Below are 27,863 nucleotides of genomic sequence, written 5' to 3' on the forward strand. Positions count from 1 at the left end.
GGGGAGTCTTCCCACCATAGGCTGAGAAGCAAAACCACGCTTCTGGTGGCAACTTTGTCAACCACCTCAAGAAACTGCGTTGAAAGCCATAGAGAAACTGACCAAAAGGGAACAGATTAAATAAATAAGTGAAAAGGTAATATTTTACTGTCAAGTATAATTTTGGTTAGACATGGTATTTGTTCTCAGAGCTGTCCTTTAGAACCTAACCGATGTGACTCCACTGCACCATACCCCAATCGGATTTGCTGCATTCCATGACTGAAAGTCTTTTTTTTTTTAATTTTTATAACCTACATGTATGCCCACTATGGTCTGTTACAGATAGCATTCCAACTTCACTTGCTTATTTTTTTTTTATAACTATTACTCTTCATTTGGGGGTAGGAGGGGGATTGTGTGTGGTTGTTCATGGGACAGTGACACCTGACAGAAAAAAAGATCTTCATCTCCAGAATGGGTCCTTGTTTTCAGCTCAGTATGAGTAATAAAGAGTTCCCAGTCAATGTACATAATAAACAAGAGCAAAGGGTGGCCACTGGAAAAGGGAGAGGCTGTTCTCACACTGTCTTGTAGATTATCAAATGTAGTATCTCCTCGATAAGAGGTAAAAATGAGGACCATTGGACTATGCTCACGTTAGATGACCAGGCAGCAGCAGTGGTTGGATTCTTAACGCTGTGCAAGTCAGCAGCTTGGTGTGAGCTTCAACCTGAGCATTCTCTGCCATTCGATCCAGCTAAGACATTTCCAGCTCCAGTGAACTTTTGCCCTCTGAAAAGTCCAACTCATGCAAAATCAAATGCCAGGGGGCTAATGTTACAGGTTACATATTAAATAGTGGGATATACCTTTCATGGGTCTTGTAAAAAATTATCATATTACAATATTAATGTCTTGGCCACATACTTTTCAAAAGTCCTTTCTTTGGTAAATAAAAAATCAAATGAGATTTCTTTTAAGATGAAAAGTTTATTTTGCCTTTTGCCTAGAAGCAAAACTAGTGAAAATTAAAATTAAAGTATAAAAATAAATATAATTTACATTCATGGACATTCCACTCAAAGAAAAAATAACAAAAATAATATATATAAATAAAAATCCATTAAAAGCACAAAACAATGTCTGGCACTTTTATGAGAAAAAGCTGTGAACATTAAAAAAATTTATAAAACACACAAGCTTTTATCCTTAAAAAAAACACTCAAGTTTTGCATCCTTAATCTAAAACTAGTTTTATCTCTGAAACATACTATTTGTTATAGCCAATTTGCATTACTGTACACAAAACTTTTAGCATCTATCTTTCATACTGGAAAGACCCACAAGATCTGAGTAAGCTGTATCCTGAGTTTTCAGAATGATAAAGCACAATTTATCATATTAAGATAATTTTGATACACTTTGCCCACAAATATAAATTGGTAACTCAGACATTTTTGACTGTGTTCTATTTCTAATTTTCTGATTCACTCATTAAATAAATGATACATCTCAATAAAGAAAATCAAGTTTACACCCAGAGTAGATTACTATTTTCTGTCTACAGCTAGATGTAAAAGTTAAATTTTAAATGGAATGGAAAATCGAAGAAAACAATCTTTATCTCGACATTCTTAAGAGAATATTAAGAATATATATATATAGTCTGCATTTTCAAAATACCAGTATCTTTTTAAAATTTAAGTTAGAAAGGTTAAATGTACACATAAATGTTCCCAATTTTATGTGAGAAGCACAAAGCCCTTTTGGAGATGGCATGATAAATTAACAGTGACATTCTTTTTCATAAAATCATGTTCCCTTGGTAACACTTTTTGGTTTATATTTTAAATGATTATGTAAGTGATGAAAAACCTTAAACATTAGTGCCTCTTATGTAATGCAGACTTTAAACTAGACAGTATTATTATCCCATTTGAAAATCTGAATTTATCATATTGTATAGCCCTTTATTCTCCCCTAAATCCAGCATGCTAAAAAAAGCAGACTATGAAGAAATAAACAGACTAAATAGAAAATGTAACTGCATGCAACACGTTATTCTATTTTAAAGAAATAGATGTAATAATGCATTCATTCCTAAGCACTACTACATTTAAGAACATTGTGCTATCTTCCCCAAATTTGTTATACCCTCCACAGAAAGATTTTATAATTTAATAGAAACGTTTCTAATAGTACTAGGGTAACATACATTATTAACATACATTAAGCCTAACATTTCTGTGAGACAACTAGTTGCTGAGAGGAATGTGTACCTATGACCAAAATGGTGATGCCCAGCTACTCCTGTGGTGAATTTTAGGTAGACCACAATCAACAGGCAAGTGTTCTATCCTATGTGGTTACACTGTAAGTCCAAGAATATGAGAGATTAATCAGAGTTTTCAAAGTTACAAAACCGGGGAAAAACATTCTTCTGCAATAATTTCCCCTCAAACAGAACAGTATCTAGTTTATCAAATTCAGCAATCAGTGTGCAGAGATTAATGAAATTTATATTTCAGAACTTATTTATAAGTTATCACACCTTTTCAATATTTTATAGAAATAAACGCAAATGTCCTTTAAGTTTACAAAAAGGTTCTCAGCGGACACCTGAGTAATAAAACAAACTTATGTTTGTGCAGGTTAAGGACAGAAATGAGCCAATTACTAAACACTAATTTGTCTTCACCTGAAACTGATATTAAGAGGAAAATTCGGTGGGGGGGATGGGATTAGCCAGGCTGACCAAAATATCCAGATGATTTTTCAGCCCTTTGGCATCACTTTGCCTGTGTAAACAGAGTCCAGAGTTAAATAAAAAGTCGTGAGCAGGGAAAATAATATGGATCCTAACCCTTCCCCCCTTTTTTATCCTAATGAATGTTGTCTTCTTAAGTTGTCGCAACATTTGGCTGCTTTCTTTGGATTTTTCCTGCATATACTCCTAAAAATAGAGCAAAACTATTATTATTTCTCAATGTTAGTTTTTCTGTAATGATACCATTTAATGAGTGCTCACTATGCACCAAGCACTGAGCTAAGCAAAACACATTATTATATTTAATCCTTATGTAAAATAATCACGAGGTCAAAATTGTTACTACTATTTTAACAATAATAAAACTGAGACATAGGAGAGTAAGTCACCTGTGTAAGTAACAGAGCTAGAAGCAGAAACTCTGAGAACCCAATTCTACCTGATTCATTGTTTTACTTAACCATTTTGCATTACTACCTCCTACTCTGCTTTAATTAGCAATTTCTGAATTTCACTATAAACTCTTAAGTCAAGCACAAGACATCAAATGAATGTTTTAAAACATATATGAGATCAGAGACTGCAATTTAGTTTCTAAAAACTATAAACAACTTTAATTGCTTTGCAGCAAACTTTAACGCCTTAGAATTGTACTTCAGTCTAAAGAATATGATAGTCTATCAACATAAAAATGAGTTTTCTATAAAATGCTTAATAAAAGGTTTGTCCTCCATGTAGGTCATATCAAAGCATAATTTCAAATTTGTTTGAAACATAATCCAGGCCATCAAAAATTTAAGGAGGAAAGAATAATCTTTTCAAAAGCAACTATGGATCCCTGTGTTGAGATTCATAGTAGAATTTTAGTCATAAGCCAAATTTTCAGTTTATGTAAAAGGATAAAATTCTTTAGTCTTTTTCAATTGTCTAAATATGCACTCACGTATAAGTAAATCTTTAGGAAAAATTAGGAAAGAATTTTTGTACTTGTTTAGGTACATGTTAATTATACATGTTAATTCAAGGGTTAAGTACATTTTTATTAATAATTATGTTGCAATGCAATTAAACCACAATAGTTCTAGATACTAAACTTCATTGTACACATTAACTGCAATGACTTCCTATTCATCCTTTATACTGTTGCGTATTACTGAATAGAAACAGTAGTTGCTATTTTACTTATAGATTCACAGGTGACAAATAGTGGAGATGAAATGCATGAGAAAAGAATATGGAGAGTAGTCACTTGGGCAATAGACAACATTAGGCAAAGCAATACTAATTCCTCAATGATTTGCCAACTAGCTAGGATTTATTACAATATACAACACTAACGAGGAAAAATGGAAAATGTCTTAAAATTCCATGTAACTTCACAAGCAACAGGTCTGATGTTTGGTCTGAGTTCTTCCAAATGGTTATCTTTCAAACCAGCTGATTCTACCTCTGGAATAAGCAGGATTTTCAGCTCTGTAATCCCCTTTAAAACAACTCCATTGACTGTCACTCACAGTGAATTCCAAAAGATGACCTTTTAAATTATCCTCTATATATTCAACATTATGAATTAAACTCACTATATATACATGCAAAAGGTGAGCAATCAATTCAAAGTTGTGATCAATATCTTGTTCCCTCTTTGAACTTATGTGAATAACATGAAAAAATTTATGTTGCTTATTCCCTCCTAATTTGGAGAAAATTACTTAGTAGTAAAAGCTCTAAAATATGACTAATGGTGTATTAATGAGAAGACTAGAATTGATTAAAGATTTAATTTTAATTGCCTGGTGATTAGGTTTCTTTTAAATGTTTAGAAATCAGTCTAGTTAAAGCAAAGCATTCTGCAAGTATTTTTAATGGATCACATAATTTTTGGTGAGTTATCACAGTGTCTTAACAAAGACACCTAAAAAATATTAAAACATTAGCTTAAGGGTTTTGCATTAGCTCAACACTGAATTTGTCTTTTTGCCACCATAAATAGGATTTTAAAATACACTTTTTGGCTTAGCCCTTAAATAATTCTCAAATAATGAACATAAAGAGAAATTTAGCTCAAGCTTCTTATTGAGCAAAAGATTAAGACTTCACCCCCTCCCATTTGGCATATTCACATGTGACCTTGTGGTCAGAGAGAAATTCTTCCCCTTATGTGCAGATACAAATATTCCTGGGTGACACACTTTCCCAAAGCTGAATAGACATGCACAGATTTAGACATCAGATCATTATATTTTACTCATTTATAAAAACTTTTCTGAGTTAAGCATGTATAATTCTACAAAGTTTTCAGATTAAAAAATACATAGTGTCTCCATGGAATTTACAGAAATCAAGATTGCAACCACAGTTTCACTAAGACCTCCTGACTGCCGCAAAATACTAACACAAATGATCACTAGTAGGAATGACGGTGAATATGCCAAAATTATGGTGGCAAGGAAAGACAGTCTATCCCGCTGGTATGGCCTGGGTCATGGGGCAGCTTGTGCACGTCTTTCTATTGAATGGGTTTCAGGAATTCGTTTGCTACACACCTGAAACAGGCGCTCTGTTAGGCACTCTGCTCTGTGAAGACTTCTGTCTATTTTGCACAACCCCCTTCACTGATGTCTTAGGGGTTCTAATTGAATATAAAAAAATTAATAAGTCACTTGCGTTAAGTTCTAAATGTTCAACATTCAAAAAAAGCAACCATACTGCATCAACCGTTCAAAGCACAAATAAGCTTGAAAAGAATTAAGTCTCATGCATGTGCACAGTAAAGAAACTATACCTTTCCCTTCGTCAGGAGACTATAACCATGACTTATGCTTTGTTGGAGAAACACTTTGGTGATGTTGAACTTACTATGTGGATGTTTACATTATTTAATGAGCAAAATGGTATGAAATGAAAAGTAAAAACACGCCAACATAAGATGATAATTAAAATTTAATACACAACAGTACATCAAAGGGTTATCTTTGAACAAAACGTTAAAAGCTCTTCCTAATACTATAAAAAGATCACATTTGAAAATAGTTATCCTTTATATAAAAAGCTAATCCCTCTCAAAGCTAATCTTGATTTGAATATTTTTAAATACCCATGTGTGTTGAATTCTTACCCTTGTCTACTCAGTAGCCTATGAACAGGTGCATTCTGTCCTTGATTTGGCTGAAGGACTCTGTTGACAAGGTAAATAAAAAATTAATTCAATAGGATAAATTCAGTTTTTCCCCCACTTTCTTTCAACAGATGAAAGAAACAGTGAGGCAGAAGTCAACGATGCAACGATTTGGCCTATACATTATCACAGTGCAAAACAAATTGATTAAAGTGTATTAATATAGTGCTTATTTGCTCACCAAGAGAACAAACCTCGGTTTTTTTATCAGGAAAGAGATGTCTAACACAAGTATTAATCCTTGTGCTTTTAGATAATTTATTTATATACTTTACAGAAGGAATTTTTCCTTTCAAACATCTGAGAAACAAAACATCACTCTTGTAAGAGCAGAAAACACGTCAGAAACATTAAGCTAGCTTTCTAAGGTTTTTAAGTAAGTATCAAAGACCCCTTGGACTGCAGACTGAACTCAGGACATACGGGGCTCAAATTTCCATCAGAGATAGCATGTCCTACAGAAAGCTCCAGGAACATCTGGTCTGGCACATGACCATGTATATGACCAGGTGTTACTACGGATTCTGACTCTGTGACCCTCCACCCCAACAGGGAGAGATTTACTGATGTAAAGTAGAACAAAGCCAACAAAAAACAAGCTTGGGATTTATAAGATTTTCTTTTCCTTAAAAGTTAAAAAATAGCCTCTTACTGAGACTAAGTGATTTTTCTCACCTTGTTTCAGAAGGATTTTGCTTAACCAAAAATTTCTTATTTGGCATTCCCATTTCTGCAGCTCTAACACAATATAAAAATAAGGACACACAAATAATGTATTTAGAAAGGGGGAAAACACATGATTACAAATGTGATACAGGATGACAGAAACAAATCATCATTTCAAAGTTGGTGCACTACTGAAAGAGCTGTAATAAGCATACTAAAGACAAATTTCAAGAAAGAAGAGTTTTAATAGGATAGTTTCAGAATATTATTTGCATTAAGTTTTTCCTGCTATGAAGTCTTTAGGATATTTGAAAAAGAATATATTTAAAAGATATAAAATTAACACTGAATATAAGGATTAAGTATTTTTAAGATTACTTGATTAGCTATCAATTACACAAGTTGAATGTTGACCAATTTATTAGTTAATACATTTATCTAAAGATAAAATCAGATTTTACCACCTGATTTTAATAAAACTATTTATATAAAGGGATTTCTATCACCTCAGCTGCAGAAGTGTTAACAATTCTTTATTTCTAATTTGAATATACAAACCAACAGTTGCTTAAAATTAATTGGCTTGATAATAATTAAATTAGAATATGACAAGACATGAAAAAAACTTACTTCATGTACTTCTTCCTATCAAGAGACTTCTGTGTTGCAGCTGAAAGAGCCACTCGTGGACTTTTCATTTTATCCTTTAAAATACAAAAGTAACATAAAGCTCTAGTGGTACCAGTAATACCACTAAAGTATAGTATTGAATGATCTCAAATTGCATGGAAAAGCTTCTCTTACTGGCATTTTGAACTTTAATTTAGTCTTTACAATTGAAGCAGTCTAATTTTTTTAATTAAATAATTAAAATTATTTTTCCCAATGAAATGGTATAAATTTGGCTTTTCTTTTGCCAACCACACTAAGATCACTGATTCAAACCACAGATCTCCAACACTCTGATATACAGTTGACCCTTGAACAACACAGATTTGAACTGCACAGGTGACTTACATGCAGGTTTTTTTCCAACAAATATATTGGAAAATTTTTTGGAGATTTATGACTTTAAAAAACTCACAGATGAACCACATAACCTAGAAATATGAAAAAAAAATTTATGTCATGAATGCATAAAATATATGTATATACTAGTCTATCCTTACATAAGCATAAGGTGAGTGATATTTAATATAAAATTAATGTGTCAGTTTTCTTACTGTTTTATAACTGCTTTCAAAGAGTTACATTACCATTCAGTATGCAGGCCTCTCGCTCTTTCTCTCTCTCTGTGCCTCCCTCTCCCTCTCTTCTCTCTCAACTACAGCCTATCATCACAGGTATGTGGGGTTTTTTTTAATGTAACACTGTTTCCAATACTGTATTATGAATATGACAACACTGTATGCCATGATTATAACAATTTATTCCTTAGTGTACAGGCTAGGCTACTGTGAAGCAATCATATTGATTACACTAGGTTCCCATAAATCAAACATATTGCTGCTTCCTCATTATCAATGCATGAATTGTTACAACTGTAAATAAATGTGAACTTGTTTTTACATTATCTTTTCATTTTTTTTATCTTTTCATTTTTGATGTCTAATGTTAGTAATACATGTAACATCTACAGTGTTTTGTATCATATAAGACAATATTGATGTAGGTACTTAACAGACATGATTCATCTTATAAACAGACAACATAAATTATGGTATTGATAAATACAGTACAGTACTATAAATGTATTTTCTTTATGATTTTCTTAATATTTTCTTTTCTCTAACTTATTTTAAGGATACAGTATATAATACATATAACATATAAAATATGTGTTAATTGACTGTTTATGTTATTGGTAAGACTTCTGGTCAACAGTAGACTATTAGTAGTTAAGTTGTTGGGGAGTCGGAAGTTATACTGAGATTTCTGACTGTGGGCCACCCCTAAGCCTCCACGTTGTTCAAGGATCAACTGTTTTTCAAATTAATTTGGAGCCTCTTTTCTAACTCTGATTTCCAAAAGAGGTAAAATGTACATGACAGTTTCAAGGAAATTCAATCAGGAGCAGCGGACAGTTTTTTATGAGTCATCCAAGTAATATTCAACACTTAACTCAAAAATCTAATCCCAAAAACAGTATGTAATTCTTGCCAATTTCTTTTAAATTTGTCTACAGATTTAAGTATTATTGGTAATCCTGGGAACTACCTGTTTTAAGAATTGTAGGATGGGGGCTTCCCTGGTGGTGCAGTGGTTGGGAGTCCGCCTGCCAATGCGGGGGACGCAGGTTTGGGCCCTGGTCCGGGAGGATCCCATGTGCCGCGGAGCAACTAGGCCCGTGCGGAGCAACTAGGCCCGTGCGCCGCAACTGTTGAGCCTGCGCTCTGGAGTCCGCGAGCCACAACTACTGAAGCCCACACACCTAGAGCCTGTGCTCCGCAACAAGAGAAGCCCCACAATGAGAAGCCCGTGCACCACAACAAAGAGTAGCCCCTGCTCGCCGCAACAAGAGAAAGCCTGTGCACAGCAATGAAGACCCAACTCAGCCAGAAATAACTAAATATTAAAAAAAAAAAAATAGTAGGATGGGTGCTAAAGTCAATAAAGAATGATATTTAGTATCAATTACACCAAACCCAGAAGAACCTCAATGTGAAGTAATTATAGATAGATCAATCAATCGATTGATCTGCCCCTGGTTCCTATTAATATTTGGTCTTTGACCCCAGTTCCTGACACAAAGCTCCTAAAACCCTTTTAATCAAATCTCCTGAGTGATAGGAGCATCTTTTGTTCTAATGCTTGATCTTTGACTTCGGTTCCTGACACTGAGCTCCTAAATCCCTTGAAATTTCCCAGGAGATAGAAGCAATTTTTTTGAACCCAGGCCCCGACAGTGAAAGCACCGAGCCTTAACCACTGGACAGCCAGGGAAATTCCCTAAAGTATCTTTTGTTCTAATAAGACAACTTTTGGTGGGCTCTGAATGAGGGCTAGTCACCAGAAAGACCAAGCACGATTACAACCTTGAAACTTTCAGCCTCACCCCCTATCCTCTGGGGACAGGACAGAGGCTAGAGATTGAGTCAATAATCAATCATGCCTACGTGATGAAGCCTCCATAAAAACCCTAAAATACACATCCACATGCTGGGAAGGTGGCACACACCCTCCACAGGACAGAAGCTCCTGCTCTCAGGACCCTTCCACACCTCGCCCTATGCATCTCTCTATCTGGCTGTTCATCTGTATCTGTTACTGTATCCTTTATTATATAATAAACCATTAAATGTAAGCAAATGTTTCCCTGAGTTCTGTGAACCATTCTAGAAAAATTTTCAAACCCGAGGAGGGAGTCATGGGAACCCCACTTTATAGCTAGTTGGTCAGAAGCAACATAATTATTAATAAAATATACTTAACCCTTGAATTAACATGTATAATTAATATGTATCTAAACAAGTACAAAAATTCTTTCCTATTTTTTCCTAAAGGTTTATTTAATGAGATTGGCATCTGAAGTGGGGGCAGTCTCATAAGACTGCCTCCTTGACATGTAGGATCTGATACTAACTCCAGGTAGATGGTATCAGAACTGAATTGAATTGTAGGACACCCAGCTGGTGTCAGAGATCTGGTGTGGGGGGAAAACCCACACATTTGGTAACAGAAATAATTTGTGAGTGTAAAAGAAATAGAGGGTTTTTTTCACTCACTAGTTTAAAAGTCATGTAACATACCATTTGCCTGAGCATTTTCTCTTTGCGAACTTCTCGATCATGATGTAGAATAGACATTCTTTCAGCTGCATCCATTACAAAGAATATGTCATGAATACCATACAGGGCAGCTCGCAACTAAGTTCAAAAGAAGAAAATATACCCATTTAAAAAGATGAGGTTAGAGGTCAGTAATATTATGTATGCTCTTATTTAGAGAAAAAGGTTAAAGTTTTCATTGAAACCTACTTTCAGTGGTTCAGTGAAGGTAGAGAAATAAAACATTTCCATTCCCTAAGAGCCTTGAGGATACATGCATTACCTGAGCTAACACTCTTTCCTGAAGAGAAGCATCTTGTGCTGAAACAACACCTCTCTTTAATGGTGCTTCCAACTGAAAACTTCTTATGAATTCCATAGTATCCTGAAAGAAATGCTCCTTCATTTTTCTAGAAAGATTTCATGATCACTGGAGTTTCCTTTTGTTCTTTTTCTCAGTCAAAACGAAATGAAGAACACAAAACTATTACATCAGAAGTCAAACAGCACTCACTTTAAAGTGAGACAAAAAAATGCACAAATTACTTCGTTTACATATTTTAAAAAATTATCTGAATGAGATTAATCAATTTCGAAAACAGCCTATGTGACTAAAAAATGTTTGATCTGCCTAAGTTCTGAACTAATTTGTCAACTCAGCTGTCACAACACTGATAGAAACTGAGACAGAAATGTAATACAATTTACACAATCCTCTTACTTTTACAGTTTGTCGAAGTTGTTTCAGTTTATCTGTCTGCATGAGCCTACGAGTAAGAAATCCTTTTGCTACTGCAGTTACTTTGTTAAATTTTGCTTGTACTTCTGCACTGAAAACCTAGAAGAAATAAGATAGACACAACATTTTAATAATCTGAGCATTATACTCAAGATTGTTTTTCTTAATCTATTACAATGACTAAATTCTTCTATGTGTGTTTACTCTTTGTAGTTTAATCTTTAATAAAAGTTAAGCTTTTGATGTATTGCAAAATATTTATGCCTCATTTGTATAACCTAAGATAACATAGCTCTTTAGAAAAGATATAGACAGACATGCATGCATATATCTTTAAGTTTGCCCACCTGAGACCATTTAGTTTTGGCCCTTCCAAAAGGTCTTGTTACTGAGAGTTTGGTCAAGCCACTAGTTGATGATCCCCAGAGGTAGAATGGTACTTCACTTGCAGAACCAAAGCTGTGTTGTAGGGCAGAACTTGTGAAACCTTGAGAAATATACATAAAGTATTATACTTCATGTCAAATAATTAGAATACACAGAACATCCAAATAAACATGACACTCATTAAGAAAAACAACTCTGAAACTGATCCATAGGAGACTTAAAATATTTATGGACTTTAAGCATATGCACCAGATGGATCTTTTCAACACAAACAGCATCTCAGGATAATTGAAGATGTGAAGATAAGCTCTTATTGGGACTGGGTAATTAGATGTAATTCAAGATCACTAAGGAGATAGCAAACTGTGTTATCACTTGAAGAATATCACCTGCTACTTGAATGAACAAAGACCAGGCTCTGAGTCAAATCTCCTGATATTTTCCTTGCTAAGGTGGCTTTTCTCGTGAACCTGCTCATTGGTCTTTGATCTGCTGCTATCACTTCATTTTTCACCAGTTTCTAAGGAGCTGGCAAATAGCATGGGTTGGATGTGGAATGACTTATAGAAAGGAGGTACAATTTTAAAGTGTGCCAAATAAAATATCTTACTATAGGATAATTTTTTCAAATGGAAATGGATTTTTTTTTAATATTTACCAGAACTATTTGAATTTGAAGAATGGAGTGAGTCCACTTGAGACAGCATTGTTTCTAGTAAACCAGAGTCACTTATCTTTCTCCATTCTAAGTCCACAGCATTGCTAATGTCCAATTCAGAGGCTTCCGCTGTAATCACCTTCTTCTCTTTTAACATTTTCTCCCGTTCTTCTATTTCCTGTAGATTAACAGTTTATTATAATATGGTAGCTCTTTTAATTACATCTCCAAATAGTATTTTAGGCTCAGCTAAAAGTATGTATGGGGCTTCCCTGGTGGTGCAGTGGTTGAGAGTCCGCCTGCCGATGCAGGGGACATGGGTTTGTGCCCCGGTCTGGGAAGATCCCACATGCCGCGGAGGCACGTGAGCTATGCGGCCAAAATAAATAAATAAATAAATGCTGTTTTAAAAAAAAAAAAGTATGTATGGTTATCAGCAAATTATTATTTATTTCAGGTTCTCCTCCCTCAAATAAAATTGACAATTTATTTAATTGATTTTAAAATGTGATAATCTTAAAACAAGTGTCCTTCCTCTTATGATATACTCTTACAGAATGCATATTTCAGCATCTACTTACAAAATACCTTTTAAAAATATTACAAATTTTGAATCAAGGATTCAATTAAGTATCCTTTTGATAAATTATGCATTTATTTTTAGATAAGGATCAAAATATTTTAATTCACATTTTGGCAATAAAAATACTCTCCATGACATGGGGAGGGGGAAGGGTAAGCTGGGACAGAGTGAGAGAGAGGCATGGACATATGTACACTACCAAATGTAAAACCAATAGCTAGTGGGAAGCAGCCGCATAGCACAGGGAGATCAGCTCAGTGCTTTGTGACCACCTAGAGGGGTGGGATAGGAGGGTGGGAGGGAGGGAGATGCAAGAGGGAAGAGATATGGGGATATGTGTATATGTATAGCTGATTCACTTTGTTATAAAGCAGAAACTAACACACCATTGTAAAGCAATTATACTCCAATAAAGATGTTAAAAAAACCCTGATAATTCCAAAGTCACTTTTTTTTAAATCCAAACAAAAAAAACCTCTCCATGTATGAAAATCAATAACACCCTTAGATTAAGATACACAAGGGTAACAATTATAAGTGTCCTATACATGACCAAAACTCCACTCACCAGCCCTATATCCCTACATTTTAATTCCTCACCTTTTGCAGTCTCTCCTGTTCCCTTTCCTGCTCAGCTATGAGTAGCGATAACTGCTGGGCGTGCTGCTCTTCTAGTCTCTTCCGCATTTCTTCGAAAGCTAACATCTTGCTTTTTAATATCTCCTCACCTTCTGAAAAGAAACATGTCCCCTCAAATTTAGAAAATTTAGTAATATCTGATGTTTTATAACATCAATTTAAATTACACTTCTGACCAGAGAGTATTCCTGGATCTGACCCAGTACAATCAAGATACAGCCAGGTCCCCACTTTGAATCACATTCTCTTTTGCCCTCCTCTCATTTCATGCTACTAAAGGTCTGTATCTCATCACCCTAACCCACTCGTTCGACAGATCCCATCATGATCTGAACTGATGAAGCCAAGACTATGTGTTCCATCCAATTCTCTTTACTCCAATTAACTTCACAATGTGGTTCTCATGTGCTTCTCACCTCCATTTATTTTCTTCACTCCTGTCCTTCTCCAGGGTCTCTGGTATTGTAGCTTCTACTTTTGCTTTGTTTTACTTTTTTAAAATAAATGTTGCTTTGACAGTATAAAGCTACTCAGCTTGAGGCTCCAAAAAAGACTGGATATTAAAATTCTAGATATTTTAATTACTAACTAAAAAATTTATTAAATCAGTATGACTATGCAACTTACTGAATAGAAAGTGGTGTGACACTTTGAAATGTTGAAATATCAAGTATTACACAGATGTAGCACATAGATATTTAGGAATCCATTATAATTCAACTAAATTCAAAGAATCCTTCTTTCCAAATACACAGTCAATGATTTTCATTGAAGATAAGCGCATTATAGTTGTCCTACCTGCCATGGTATTCTGATAATTTGTTCCTAAATACATTTTATTCAGCTACAACAATATGCAGTTGTTCACGTGCAATTTTTTTATAGGCGGGGGAGGGGGGACTGGAAAAGCAGTTGAATTGTAACGTTCAGCAAGAAAGGAAAAAGGCCCTCCACTCGACCACTCAGCCAACAACTGGAGTCCATTCAGCTCTACCTTAACAACTTTATAAATGAGTGCCTGTCCAGGGGATCCCTCTCTGGGAGGTGTGCCCGAGGCAGGCAGCCAAGCTACGGGCAGCTCTCGGCACGATGCACTGCCGCCCTTGCCCACTCTGATAGCAAGCCAGCTGCCTCCATGCCTGGCCTCATCTCACAGGCACCGGCCTTCCTCTTGTGAAAGCACTGCCAGAACTGCCACTTGGTCAGTCTGTGTACTTTAGGTATTCACCGAGACAGCTTCTAGCCTGCTGTGTCATCTACTTGGAGAAGCCAAGCTGGCTCCTCAGATATCAACTGTTTTTATTAGAGTGCTTATAAAGTCGCACAGGTGTTACGTAGTCTGCCCCAACCCAACCCTATTTTTCCTATAAACCTTGTTACTTTTAGTGTGCAATTTTACAGAATACGAAGTTTTTTTCAGGAGGATGCATATCACATTAGAGTTGAAATGTCTGTGTCTAAAAACATAATTTACTTGATTTATATGTCTTCCACATCAGTAATGAAGAACTATGAGCCATGACAACAAAGTAAGGAGTAATAAAGAAGACATGTTTTAACAAGTTACTGTTAATATAACACTAGACGCAACAGAAATTTGAAATAATTTTCATTAATAAAGACACCACTCTTGAAACACTACTCACAGAGCCTTATTTGTGATATCTTCTCTAATAATTTAGTGTTAAAGTGTTTACTAAAGGGCCAACTACATGAAGATCTCATTACAAATGAAAGGGCAAACTGATGAAAATATTAGAAACCACAGTCCAAAAGGAAGACATCATAGCAATATACTGGATTAAAACTATGAGTGATGTTTCATGCAAGAACTTTTTCCTCCAGTCATTAACAATATTCTCTATAATACCAAGTGGATTGTGAAAGATTCATAATCTAAATAGGAAAATCCTTTAAGAAAGCCTATCAAATGGCAGTAAACTGTAGCTAGTGATGCTCTCTGATAAATGAACAGATGAAGACAATTATAATTATTCTGCAATTATTATTATTATGACAATTATTAATTATCAATTAAAGGTATTAAATAGAGATGCCACCTACTTGGCAGATATTAAACACTTCGAAGCTTTCTTACCTTTTGAACTACTTTCTAACATTTTATTCTTGTTGATGTAGACAGACCCCTTAGAGTATCTTTTTTCTGGCAAATGTTGCCTTTCCTGTTCAGCTATTCCAGTTGTTATGACATAAGGCCAGTTTTCTTTTTGCAAATTATCAATATCTAAATCAAGTCTCCGTTTAACTTTCTCAAAACTGTTATCCAAAAATTGTTCATTTCCACAGGACACTGCAGGGGTGTCCATATGCTGTCTGGTATTCTGGTTTTGCATCAGTAAAGGAGATGGGTTTTTTACGTCGTAAGACTTATTCAGTCCCATTTGGAAATTGCAGGAGTTTTTCTCTAACACATTGGCTGACTTGAGTCCACTCACAGTTCCAAAGTTTTGACTCACTATACATTGACTGGTGGCATATGGCTCATGCAATCTTTCCACTGCAGTACATGTACTGTCCATTTTCTGTGGTCCTCTCCCATCAGATGTTAACTGACCTTCCGTGATAGCAAGTCCATGAATAACTTTATTTTCTAATTGACTTCCTGAAGACTGACATACCTGATTTGATTTACCTAAAACCATTTCCTGTATGGCTTCAGATGTATTTTTACTGACATAAACCTTGCTTGAACAAACTCCTGCTAAATCAATTGGTAACTCTGGCACAGTTTCAGGTACATTTGTTTTTTCATCAGTTTCTTGAACAACTAAGTCTACTACCTGTTCTTTTCCTTTAGGACTTAATTCACAAGCATTTATTGGGTTATTTATAAGTATATGACATGCTGATGATGGCCTAGAACACCTTCGATGCATTTTAGGACTTAGGCTTGGCTCTGGGCTAGGTAATTTGGCATATGAACCAGTAAGACTTTTGATAACATTATTTTCAGTAACAAAAGTGGGAATGCGTTTAAAATCAGAATCAGGCTCTAAAACAGTAGAATGGCCAGTTGGTATAGGTATGTCCACTTTAGAAAAGCTACCTAAAATGGACGTATTCACGCTGCTTGCTTGAGTGGAAGCACCTTGGAGAAGAACATTTGATTTATTAAGGCTTGGTTTGTCAGGAATAACTGAACCACAGTGCCTGCCCATCAACTGGGCCTTCTCCTTTTCACAGTCAGTCACTTTAACAGCATCATTTTCTTTGTCTGAATAACTCTCACTAACACTCCTCTTTGCACTACTTCTCAGACTGTGTCTAGATTGCTCTCTTTCTATATATTCCTTTGACTTTTTCATCAGCTTCTGAAGACTCATTATGTAGGGATCGGGAGTAACTTCCCCCAGAAGTGACGGATCTTGTTCTTCATTTGTTGGAAAGAGACCACCAGAAATAAGTAGCTCTTGTGCAGCTGCTGAGGAGGTCTTCAGAGAAGCTTCGTTTTCTGCGTGGCTAATATTTGAACTATCACATTGCTTCAGATAATTGAATTCTTCTGAGTCCCTAGCTAAGTCTACCCCATTAGATTTAAATTGGTCCTCAGTATTCAATGGCAAAATCCCAGGTATCTTTTCAAACTTTGCTAAAGTAGAGTGTTCAGTAGGGCTTGGCAAGATATTTGGAAGTGTAGCAGGAACATTCAAGTTTCTGACTTCTGAATTAGAGTAAACTGTTTCAGTCTCCCACTGATCAAAATCACAGGCATTAGGTGCTTTTCTAACCTGAAAAAGGAAATTTAAAAATTATTATTTCCAGGAATTCCCTGGTGGTCCATTGGTTAGGATTCCGTACTTCCACTGCACGGGGCACAGGTTCGATCCCTGCTTGGGGAACTAATTTCACATGCTGTGTGGCTCAGCCAATAAATAAATAAATAAACAAATAAAAATAAATTTAAGAAATAAAAAGCAATATTTCCTGACTACACAAAAAGCCTTTGATTTCATTGTTTTCTAAAGTGCAACTGAAACTGAAGATTCAGAGTTCTAATATTTGAAAACACAAATAAAAACTCAGATGACCTTTTCTATGGTATTCTATATCACATGGAGCTCAAATTACTATAAAAAGCATCTACTGGTCATCCTGGCCTATTTATTAACAGATTAAAAGAGAATTCCCTCACGGTCCAGTGGTTAAGACTCCGCATTTCCACTGCAGGGAGTGCGGGTTCAGTCCCTGGTCGGGGAACTAAGATCCCACATGCCGCCAGGTGTGGCCAAAAAGAAAGAAAGAAAGAGGGGATTCCCTGGTGGCGCAGTGGTTGAGTCAGCCTGCCGATGCAGGGGACATGGGTTTGTGCCCCGGTCCGGGGGGATCCCGCATGCCGTGGAGCGGCTGGGCCCATGAGCCATGGCCGCTGAGCCTGCGCGTCCGGAGCCTGTGCTCTGCAATGGGAGAGGCCACAACAGTGAGAGGCCCGCGTACCGCAAAAAAAAAAAAAAAAAGAAAGAAAGAAAAGAAAAAAGTCACTTATCTAATCTGATACAAATATGAACATATGTGCATATATATACACACACATATATATTCATATACTCATGTGCAATTTAATCTTGGAATAGAAGCATTTTCCTCAACTTTCTTCTGGTTATATGTTATAACATCACCAACTGCTCCTCCTATGAGAACTGTCATCTAGGGATAATAATGTGTAAAATAAATAGCAAGTAATTAAATTTCTTACATAGATGATTCCTCTTTAACAAGGACTAACTTGCCCAGGACACTGATTAAGCAAAAAAATAATTCAGTACCAAGACTCCTGCCTCCCATACGCTTACTCCAAATTTTAACTAAAATCCTTCTATGTGATGAGACAAATTTGTGGTAAATGAAAGGTCAGCCATCTAGCTTAATACTTAAAAAATAAGAAAAACTTCAACTTAAAACCTGATTAAGGCAAGTTTCAATTTGATTAGCTGGATGATCATTTAAACCAGCAACGTGGGGGCTTCCCTGGTGGCGCAGTGGTTGAGAATCTGCCTGCCAATGCAGGGGACATGGGTTCAAGCCCTGGTCTGGGAGGATCCCACATGCCGCGGAGCTCCGAAACAGGAGAGGCCGCAACAGTGAGAGGCCCGCGCACCGCGATGAAGAGTGGCCCCCGCTCGCCGCACCTAGAGAAAGCCCTCGCACAGAAACGAAGACCCAACACAGCCAAAAATAAATAAATAAATTTATAAAAAATAAAAAAATAAAATAAAACAGCAACCTGTTAATGAGTTTTTGAACAAGCAAAATAAGTTAAAAATTTAATAAAGATGAAAACAATTGTATACACAAAAGATCCAACAGAAAACAATAAAATTACATTTTGTATGTAAATAATTCGACTTTGCAAAAGAACAAAAAGTGAACTAGGATGTTTTCTAAACATTATACAAGCATATATGAAACTGGCAGAAATCATTATCATATTATCATATGAATACACTCCAGAATCCTGAATTTTAAAAGATTTTTAGGTTGTTTTGTATGTGTTTTTTTTCTTAGGCAATATGGCACTCCTATTTTACCTTACAAATCCCAAGACATGTAATGATTTCCAGGTACTACACAATAAACAGTACAACAAGATCTACTTGGTCACAACCTCACGATCAAAATAAAACAAAAGGGATACATACTCATGACACATGTTCGCAGGTTTAAGTAAAATAAATTATTTCCTCAAAATAGCTAAACATTTCATATTTGTGATATTCAGCAGCCATGCTTTTTGTACATCACTAAAAAAGTCTTTGGTTAGACAATTTAAATAACAACAACAACAAAACCTATCAGAATCATCAGGTAAAACAGACCTTAGAAATCTATTTGTATTATATAAAATTTCTCTATCTGAATAATTAATTCATTACTCTATAGTTCAACATTGTACACGTTCTATTAAGCAGAGAAAGTCTTTAAATTCAACAACAAACTCATTAGTAGTATATTTGATATATTCCCTCAGTGGACCAAGAATGATATGCCATTTTTGTTCCAATAATAGGAAATATCTAATAAATTAAAAACCTACCTTTATTGTGCTACTCACTACATTTTATAAACTCAATATGAGCAGTAATTATACTTTACAAATTAAAATCTACTACCCACAGAGAAATGAAGGTAGTAGTTAGTGGGAAATATCCTAAGGGTCATTGTACATAAATCATCTAGTATGAATTACACAAACCACAAACCCCTAGGATTATAAAAAAAATTAAAAGATGTAACCAGCGAAACAGGGTTATATAAGGCAGAAATTATTTGTTTTATCTAATTCACTGTTTTTAGTATGAAATGATCCAGACCTTAAAACACATTGTTTATACAAATTTAAATTAAATAAAAATCATTGCAAAGGTATAGATGTGTTGTTTAAAAAGTTTCAATTTGTATCTAAGATGCATCTAGGCAATTCTATTATCTAATCTAAATTGCATTTGTGTATCTAAGAGCAGAATTTTCACCAGAAAAAAAAATGGGGGACAGTTATTTACTTTAGCAGAGAATGAGAATAAGGTCATTGAGTCAATAGTCTGATTAGTTCAGAGGTAAACTACAATGGCCAATTCTATCATTTTGTCACTGAGAATTCAATGTTTTTAGAGTCATAAGACATAGACAACAAGCAATTATACTCAGTGTATGGGTCCATTGTCTAAGTACCCTCTGATTCAAGTACTGAGCACCACTAACAAGCAAGTGAATTTTCTTTGGAGTAACTGAAATGGAATATCACAAATTATGAAGATTCTCAAGCTTAACAGTATATTGGTAATTAACTACTAAGGCAAATTTATTTCTGAAAAATTATCATCAATGCTTAATTCATGATTTCTTAATTATAATTTAAAAGAGCTTAAATTACACACCTGAACATTTTCAAGAATCTCCTGGACACGTGTCAGTAAAGCTCTATTCCTGTTAACCTGCTTTCTTCCTTCTACATCAAGTGCTTTCTGCTTTTCTTGTTGCATTTCCTTTCTTTTCTCAATATTAAGCTGAAAAACATCATAAATATGTAATTATTTCTCATAAATGTAAAAATATCATAAAATCAGGTAGTTTTGAACCAGAATGATTAAAAATGTGTGCAACAGGTAAAACTAACTATAGTGAAAGAAATCTGAACAGTGGTTGGGGGTGATGACTGGAATGGAGCATATGAAATTTTTCTGTGGTAATGAAAATGTTGTGTGGGTGTGAGTTATAAATGGATGCCATATATCAGAACTCATGGGACTGCTTTTTTTGCTTTTTTTTTTTTTGGTCGCACTGTGTGGCATATGTGATCTTAGTTCCCTGACCAGGGATTGAACCCATGCCCCGTGAATTGGGAGCACGGAGTCTTAACCACTAGGCCACCAGGGAAATCCCCAGCATTCATGGAACTTTAACACTTAAGATCTGTGCATTTTACTGTAAGTAATTATTCTCAATTGAAAAAAAAAGTTGAAAGAAAAAAAAACTGTTCACTTATCAAATGCTCTGAAATGAAAGATAAAATTAACCCTATTGGCTACTGTTGAGATTTTCCTTTGGTAATGTCTTACTTCACTGGTTCAGTTAAGATTCTTTAGTTTCTAATCCTCTAATCAGTATACAATTCACCTCTTTGCTACCTCAAGAAAATGTCCAAAGGTTTAATGATGAAAGAAACAGATAATGTTTTATTTGCCTACAAAATCAGAACACATATTTGGTTCCACTTCATTGTAACCTCCAATAAAAATGTAATGTATTGAAAAAATTGAAGGCGTCCAAGCATTATTTTTTTGTGTGTGGATTTAAGTCTTTATTATTAAGTCCTGGGAAGTTTAGTCACTATGTTAAGGAGTCAAGACTTATTTTAGATTTATGCAAATAGAAAACATGTCATAAAAAATTATTTCAAAGTTGCAGTATTTGACTATCAAATACAACCTAAAATCATGGATTAAGGTCCATAAGCATTAGATTTTGTTTATAAATAAGTAACTGATGAAGTCGTAGACCTTACACAACAAGGCCCAGACATTTTGGCCTATATTAAACTAATCAAGCAATATGTCATCAAGTAGCTGATAAAAATGTTTTAAAATCTTTTCTTATTTGCATGGTACCAAAGAATCATTCCAGTTTACTTGCTAATCGAAAAGAGAAAAGAAAATGTATACCTTTAGAGTCATATGGCAGTCACCACTGTAGAAGCAAGTGTTCAAACTCCACATTACTAGTAGACAAACAACTACACATTACGTAACTTCTGATTTAATTTAATATGAAGTACATGGCATCATCGCCAAAGAATTCTTGCTAAAAATGTTTAACCTGACTCTAACCAAACTATTAGGCTAATTTCCAGTTTATAGGAACTACAGGGACTAGAGGGTAAGTTAAATGTCACCATGAGGAAACAATTAGACAAATCCAAAATAGAAGGCATTCTGTAAGATCTCTTTAAAAATTTACTATCATAAAGAACAATTTTTTAAAGAAATTAAGGAACTGTTCTATGTCAAAGACATTAAAAAACATAACAAGTGAAAAAAAAAAAAAAACATAACAAGTGAATGCTATTTGTGAACTCTGACTGGATCCAGACAATAAAAAAGTTATAAAAGACATTTTGAGCACAAATAGAGAAATCTGAATATAAACAGAATATTAGATGCTATTAAAATTATTATTAATTTTCGTAAAGTGTGATACGATATTGGAGTTTTATGTAGGAGAGTATCCTTATTTTTAGAAACTGTATACCAAAATATTTAGGGGAGAAGTGTCATGTATCTGTCATTTTCAAATGGCTCAGCAATAAAACAAAAAAAGTTTTAAATAAAGCAAATAACGCAATAAAGTGAAGACAGCAAAAATGTTAAAAATTGTTGAATCTAAATGGTAGATATGTGGGTAGTCACTGAACTATTCTTTCAACTTTTCTGTATGGTTGAAAATTTCATTACAAAAAGTTGACAGAAAATATTGACCTTTTAAATCCTGCTATACAAAAAAGAAATAAATTTAAAACTCTCTTTCAGTAATATTTTCTGATTTGAAATAACGTCACATACATTTATAAAATATTCAATCAGTATCAAAGGGAAACACAATGAAAAGTGCGTCTTCCCTCTCATCTGATATTCCCTCACTCCTCCCCAGAGAAAGAAGATAACAGTCTTATTTAAAAACCCAAATAGTTAGCATATATTGAGTACCTACTATGATCTAGGTAGTGTTCTAAGCATTTTAAATGTATTAGTTCGTTTTCCTCAAAACAGCCCAATGAGATAGGTACTATTTTTTAGCCTCATTTAACAGATAAAGAAAATGGACCTGCAAGTTCACACAGCAGATAAGTGGCAGAGCAATAATCTGAATCCAGGCCAGAAGGATCCAGAGCCAGGCTTTAACTACTACTCTATACTGCCTCTGAGAGCATGCTGTGTCCAGTGATTTACAGCAGCTTGTGAAGATCCTTCCATGCCCACACATTAAGATCTACTGTACTCATTTTAATGAGTCTATAAAAGGACCAGTTAGTTAAACTAGTCCATTATTAATGGACATTTAAGTTGTTTATCAATCTTTTGCTCTTTTAAACAATGCTCCTATAACCTCACACATACTTCTTCAGGCACATGGATGAGTATAATTGTAAGATATTCCCCAAAACAGAATTGCTGAGTCAAAGGCTATATACACTTTTAAATTCTGATAAACACTACCGAACTGCTCATCAAAAAATAAAATCAACCGATTCTCTCAGCAAAAGTGCATTTTAAGTGCCTCCTCCCCACAAGCTAAGAAATACTAGGTCCTATCAGATCGTTGTCAATCAAATGTTAAAAAAAAAAAGCAAAAAACAAACAAAAAAAACCAACCGCTAACTCATTTGCATTTCTTTACTTATGAAAAGGGTCAGGCATCTTTTTGATATTTATAAGCCAGCCTTTCTTTTGTTTTTCTGTGAACTACCTTAGTGGTTCACTATAGAAAAAAAGATTATTTAAAATCAAGAACATTTACCAGTGGAGAAAGCACAGCCACTCCATGGAAGCGAATAAGTGAGATGCTTTCAGACTGGACAGGTAGAAAGCTCTCTGTGGCTAGTGATGCTTCTTGGATTCTGGCAAGAATTTTCTCACAGAACTTCTCATACTCTTCCATCTTCCCACAATCACACTACAAGAGAGAAAAAAAGCCATTTTTAATGTGCTGACAAAAATAGATCTTAATTTATTTGGCAAATTTGTAGGGCATTGAAATATTCCTAGAATTCACAATTCCTAGAACTGGCTTTCCCAGAATTGTTTCACTGATCAGGAGCTAATTCTTGGCTATAGGAAAGCACCTCAAGACCCTGCCCAGTCAAGCCTTGCTTCATATATTAAATATTTCTGAAAATTTGTACATAATCAATCTTTAAATGTGATTAGTTTAGAAAAGTACTAAGAACTCAGCAATGAAACCTTCTGAAAGGAAACAAAGTTCTATACAACCTAACTAACTTCAGTTGTAAAACATAATATTATCTTTTCTTCAGGAGGATTTATCTACACATCACAGGAAAACTAAATAGGACTTCCCTGGTGGCGAAGTGATTAAGAATCCGTCTGCCAATGCAGGGGACACAGGTTCGAGCCCTGGTCCGGGAAGATCCCACATGCCGCAGATCAACTAAGCCCATACACCACAACTATTGAGTCTGTGCTCTAGAGCCCGCAAGCCACAACTACTGAGCCCGCGTGCCCAGAGCCTGCGCTCTGCAACAAGAGGAAGCCACCACAATGAAAAGCCTGCGCACCCAACGAAGAGTAGCCCCCGCTCGCCACAGCTAGAGAAAGCCCGCACGCGGCAACAAAGACCCAACGCAGTCAAAATAAATAAATAAGAAAGAAATCTAAGCACAAAAATGTGTACCATGGTTTATTTAAAAAAAAAAAAAACCTAAATAATACAAAGGTTGGAATGCTTCTGTAGCCAAAAAAAGAGACAAAAGGGCTAGTTAAATAAGAACTGGTATTTACTTTTAAAAGTTCTTTTTTCTATCATGGAGTCCAAAGTCTATTACTTGCATATCTTAAGAATATAATTTGACTCCATGATAACTGAGCAAATCAGTCGGAAGTGGAAAACAGAATCTACTGGCTCTCATATTAATTCACTTTACTGTTAAAAAGTGGAACCATCACCAAACCACTTAAAATAATCAGTCCAGTAATTTCACAATTTCTGGGAACCTGTGATGGTGGCTATGAAAATACAAGGTAAAAGGAAGGGTTAGATACCAAATTCATTCATGTAGCAAGTGTTAAATATTTGATTGCCTGTTTCCATAGCATTATGTCTGGCATTGTTTCCTTTAAATAAACAAGGGAAAGGGAAAGGGAAAGAGGGATATCACTGGACACATAACCAACAACGATATGATCTGTGAAAACAGAAAAAATAATACAATAATGCTTCTTTAAGTGTTCATTTTAAAACAATTAATTAACAAATAAAAAAAGAGAGAGGGAAGGGAAATTCAGTTCATGACGTGGGATATGCAAACATGAAACAAGATACAATACGATACTGCCCTAAGCCTCAAGATACTTAAAAATTTAGTACGCTAACGTATCAGGGACAAATAATATCACAGTTAGAAATGAAGAAAAATCATATTCAAAATTATGATTAGATTATGAAAAAAGATATATTGCTACTTTTGACCAACTGGTAGTCTTATTAATAGCAAGACTTCCTCCTACCATCCCATCAATTCTAATTATTTCTACATTCATTTATGCAAACTGAGAGTTTAATTTCAAAGAAATGGTTCTCTAGAGTGTAAATGAGATTATTTTGCAAACTTATATTCATAAGACAAGCAAAAGTAAAAAACAAAACATAACACCTTAACTGCATGATAACCATAGCAAGGCCTCCTTTTTTAATCTAGACTTCAACCCACATGATATCTTAATAATCAAAATAGGCATAAGCTAAGATATGAGAAATTCGAATGACCCCATTTCTACTAAAATACTTCAAAAGATTTTTTAACACAACCCATGCATCCAGCATTACAAGAAACCAAAACAGATTACTCATACAATTAATGTAATATACTTCCAATGGACACACAAGCAAAGAATGGAAGGTCTGGGAAATTTAAGGAAATAAAATATCTTTATGGCAAAAGTTTTATATTTCTTTCAACAACATCATATAAAAAATATGCCTCATTGCTTCAGAAAGTTAAATTCACATCCCTTAAACAGTATATGTTTGTCATACATATTGCAGACATACAGCAATATATTATTATTACAGCATAACTTATAGCCTATAATAAGGTATTAAACATCCAAATACAAGTCTAATATGATGATTATGGAAATTACCAAGTGACCCTACAGCATGACTGGATCATTCTCATCCTTTAGTCTCAGCTTGGAGGTCTCCTCTTCTGAGGCCGTCCCTGATTATCCCAACTAAATTAACCCTGTGTCATTCACTATCACACTACCCTGCTGTTTCCCAATTTTCATAGCACTTACCACTATCTGAAATTATCTTGTTTATTTCCTTGGTTTTTGTCTTTCTTCCTCCACCAAAATGTAAGCTCCATAAGCACAGGTACCTTCTCAGTCTTGCTCACCACTGAATCCCCATTACATAGGACAGTGTCTGTACACAGTAGGCACTTCATAAAAATACTGAATAAATAAATTAGGATAATTAGCTCAAACAATAATGTAAACCAGAAAAAAGAAGACAGTGGACTACACAGCAAAGAAGCTAGCAAGGAAGAATGGAATTTTGAGAATGACTGTTTCATAGATGACCCTTTTCTCAGTGAAACTGGTACCTCTAAACTGCAAGCGCAACCATTTAAAAAGCGAGTGTCTGTATCTTATATGATTAAGCAAGAGGGCACTTCGCTTCTCAGGCCACAATTACCCCTGTCAGAAGGGTTTTTTTAAGGGAGCCTTGACTACAAGGCCACTCCAACCACAAATCTGCAGCCCCATACTTTACCAGCAGGCATTACTGGTCCACTTGAATTAATAATTTGTTGGCTGCATCAAGTTCAGACATGCCCTGTCTTCTCCATTTAGACGATGATCCTTCCCCAAATAAGCCTCTTTGCAAACTCCATAGACTCATGATTCTGCTACCTACTCCTCACCAGTGCTCTATCAGAAATGTCACTGAAGGGAATGGTAAAAGTAACACAGAACACATCTTGCCTTGTTGTCAGTTGTTAGCTGGTTGTTTACCCATCAGTCATCCTAAAAACAAACTTCCTGTAGAGGCAATAAAGGGGAAGGTTCTTATTCAGGCACACACACTAGCTGTATGTTCTTGGCAATTCACTTACCATCTCTGTCTCAGTTTCCTCATTTGTAAAACAGGGATAATCAAGAGTATCTATCTCAAAGAGATTCTGTGAGGATTCATTAGTATACTGTAGGATATGCAGAAAGCATCAATAAATGGGAGCGACTTTTATTTCGAAGAGGATGATGATGACTATGATTTTTTTCACTAGTTTATGAACTCCTGGAGGGTAGCGACAGTTCTTGGTTCCTGGTAAGATTCAATTTAACTTAAAAACGTGGAAAGGGGGACAACAGCTTCCTCATTTTGCTGTGTCCAGACCCCTCCCCACTAAATCAATCTCTAGGCGCCTGCCATTTGCCTAAACTAGGGGGTAGGGAACTGGGATTATAACCAGATAGAAGCAAAGGGTGGGAAACACCCAGTAGCATCATGGGTAATAAAGAGAATTTCCTTTTTTTCTTCATGCTTCTGCCCCCAGAGAATCGCAAAGGCAGAGTAAACAGCGGTCCTAGGGTCTTTGCTTGGTGGTAACTGCCGTTCAGAAATGGCCAGGGCACACCCTGGGGATGCTCCTCTAGCCAGAAAAAAAAAAGGCCCAACCACTTTTATCAACAGGAGGTGGTTCCTCGGGTCTGGCCCGAGTTTATTTACTGTGGACCCTCTGCCCTCACTCTAGCGCCCCAAGCCCACCTCCCCCAACTCCTCTGATAAGGCTCCATCCCGAACACCCACCAGACGGTGCCAGCATCTGAGCATCACCTCCGCGCCCGGTGCCGCCGGCCCCCGGGATATCCGCCTCCGCCCACCCGGAGCCTTCCCAGAGGCTCGAGGCCCAAGAGCCCGGCACCTTCGCTCGGGTTCCGTGCAGAGCCCGCCCTCAGATAGCGCGCCAATTCCGCCCGCCCTGCGGCCTCGCAGCCGGACCCGCTGAGTCAAGGCCCCTCTCACGCACACACCTGTTCTCCCACGGCCACGGCAGCTTTCCTCCCCTCGCTCCGGGCCTTGGCAGGAAACAAACTGCTCAATTGGTACTGACTGAGAGCAGCTCCATCCACCGCCGCCTCCTCCTCCTCCTCCCCGCCATATTACGGTGCTCAGGCGGCAACGCGGGCTCCTGGCAACCGCCGCCGCCGCCGCCGCTGCCGCCGCCTTCCGGACTCCACCT

General features: G+C 35.9%; 1 protein-coding gene across 7 annotated transcripts; it reads right to left on the bottom strand.

The window, feature by feature from the left end:
- Positions 1–952: 952 nt before the first annotated feature.
- On the bottom strand, positions 953–27,863 carry CCP110 (centriolar coiled-coil protein 110). Of its 7 annotated transcripts, XM_067706505.1 has the most exons (17): positions 27,655–27,863; positions 26,605–26,661; positions 25,912–26,070; positions 23,393–23,548; positions 20,257–20,385; positions 15,462–17,112; positions 13,325–13,455; positions 12,142–12,319; positions 11,444–11,583; positions 11,079–11,195; positions 10,641–10,742; positions 10,340–10,456; positions 7,221–7,294; positions 6,600–6,662; positions 5,865–5,924; positions 5,293–5,378; positions 2,731–2,935 (listed from the first exon to the last, which is right to left on the bottom strand). In XM_067706505.1, exons 4-17 carry the CDS (start codon positions 23,531–23,533, stop codon positions 2,883–2,885), a joined length of 3,042 nt encoding a protein of 1,013 aa, XP_067562606.1. In that variant the 5' UTR covers positions 23,534–23,548; positions 25,912–26,070; positions 26,605–26,661; positions 27,655–27,863; the 3' UTR covers positions 2,731–2,882. The 7 variants fall into 7 exon arrangements, with proteins under 7 accessions (XP_067562610.1, XP_067562609.1, XP_067562606.1 ...); XM_067706507.1 differs by lacking the exon at positions 26,605–26,661 and having other exon boundaries at positions 13,325–13,452; XM_067706503.1 differs by lacking the exon at positions 26,605–26,661.

The sequence above is a fragment of the Pseudorca crassidens genome, chromosome 15, assembly GCF_039906515.1.
Source record: "Pseudorca crassidens isolate mPseCra1 chromosome 15, mPseCra1.hap1, whole genome shotgun sequence".
Classification (NCBI taxonomy): domain Eukaryota; kingdom Metazoa; phylum Chordata; class Mammalia; order Artiodactyla; family Delphinidae; genus Pseudorca; species Pseudorca crassidens.

Excerpts from the sequence above, each read along its gene's own strand:
- CCP110 (XM_067706504.1), bottom strand. The coding sequence starts at position 23,533 with ATGGAAGAGTATGAGAAGTTCTGTGAGAAAATTCTTGCCAGAATCCAA. Across the intron at positions 17,113-20,256 it reads AGATTCTTGAAAATGTTCAG|GTTAGAAAAGCACCTAATGC; the intron begins GTGTGTAATTTA and ends TTCCTTTTTCAG. Across the intron at positions 10,457-10,640 it reads AGGAAAGAGTGTTAGCTCAG|TTGCGAGCTGCCCTGTATGG; the intron begins GTAATGCATGTA and ends TTTTGAACTTAG.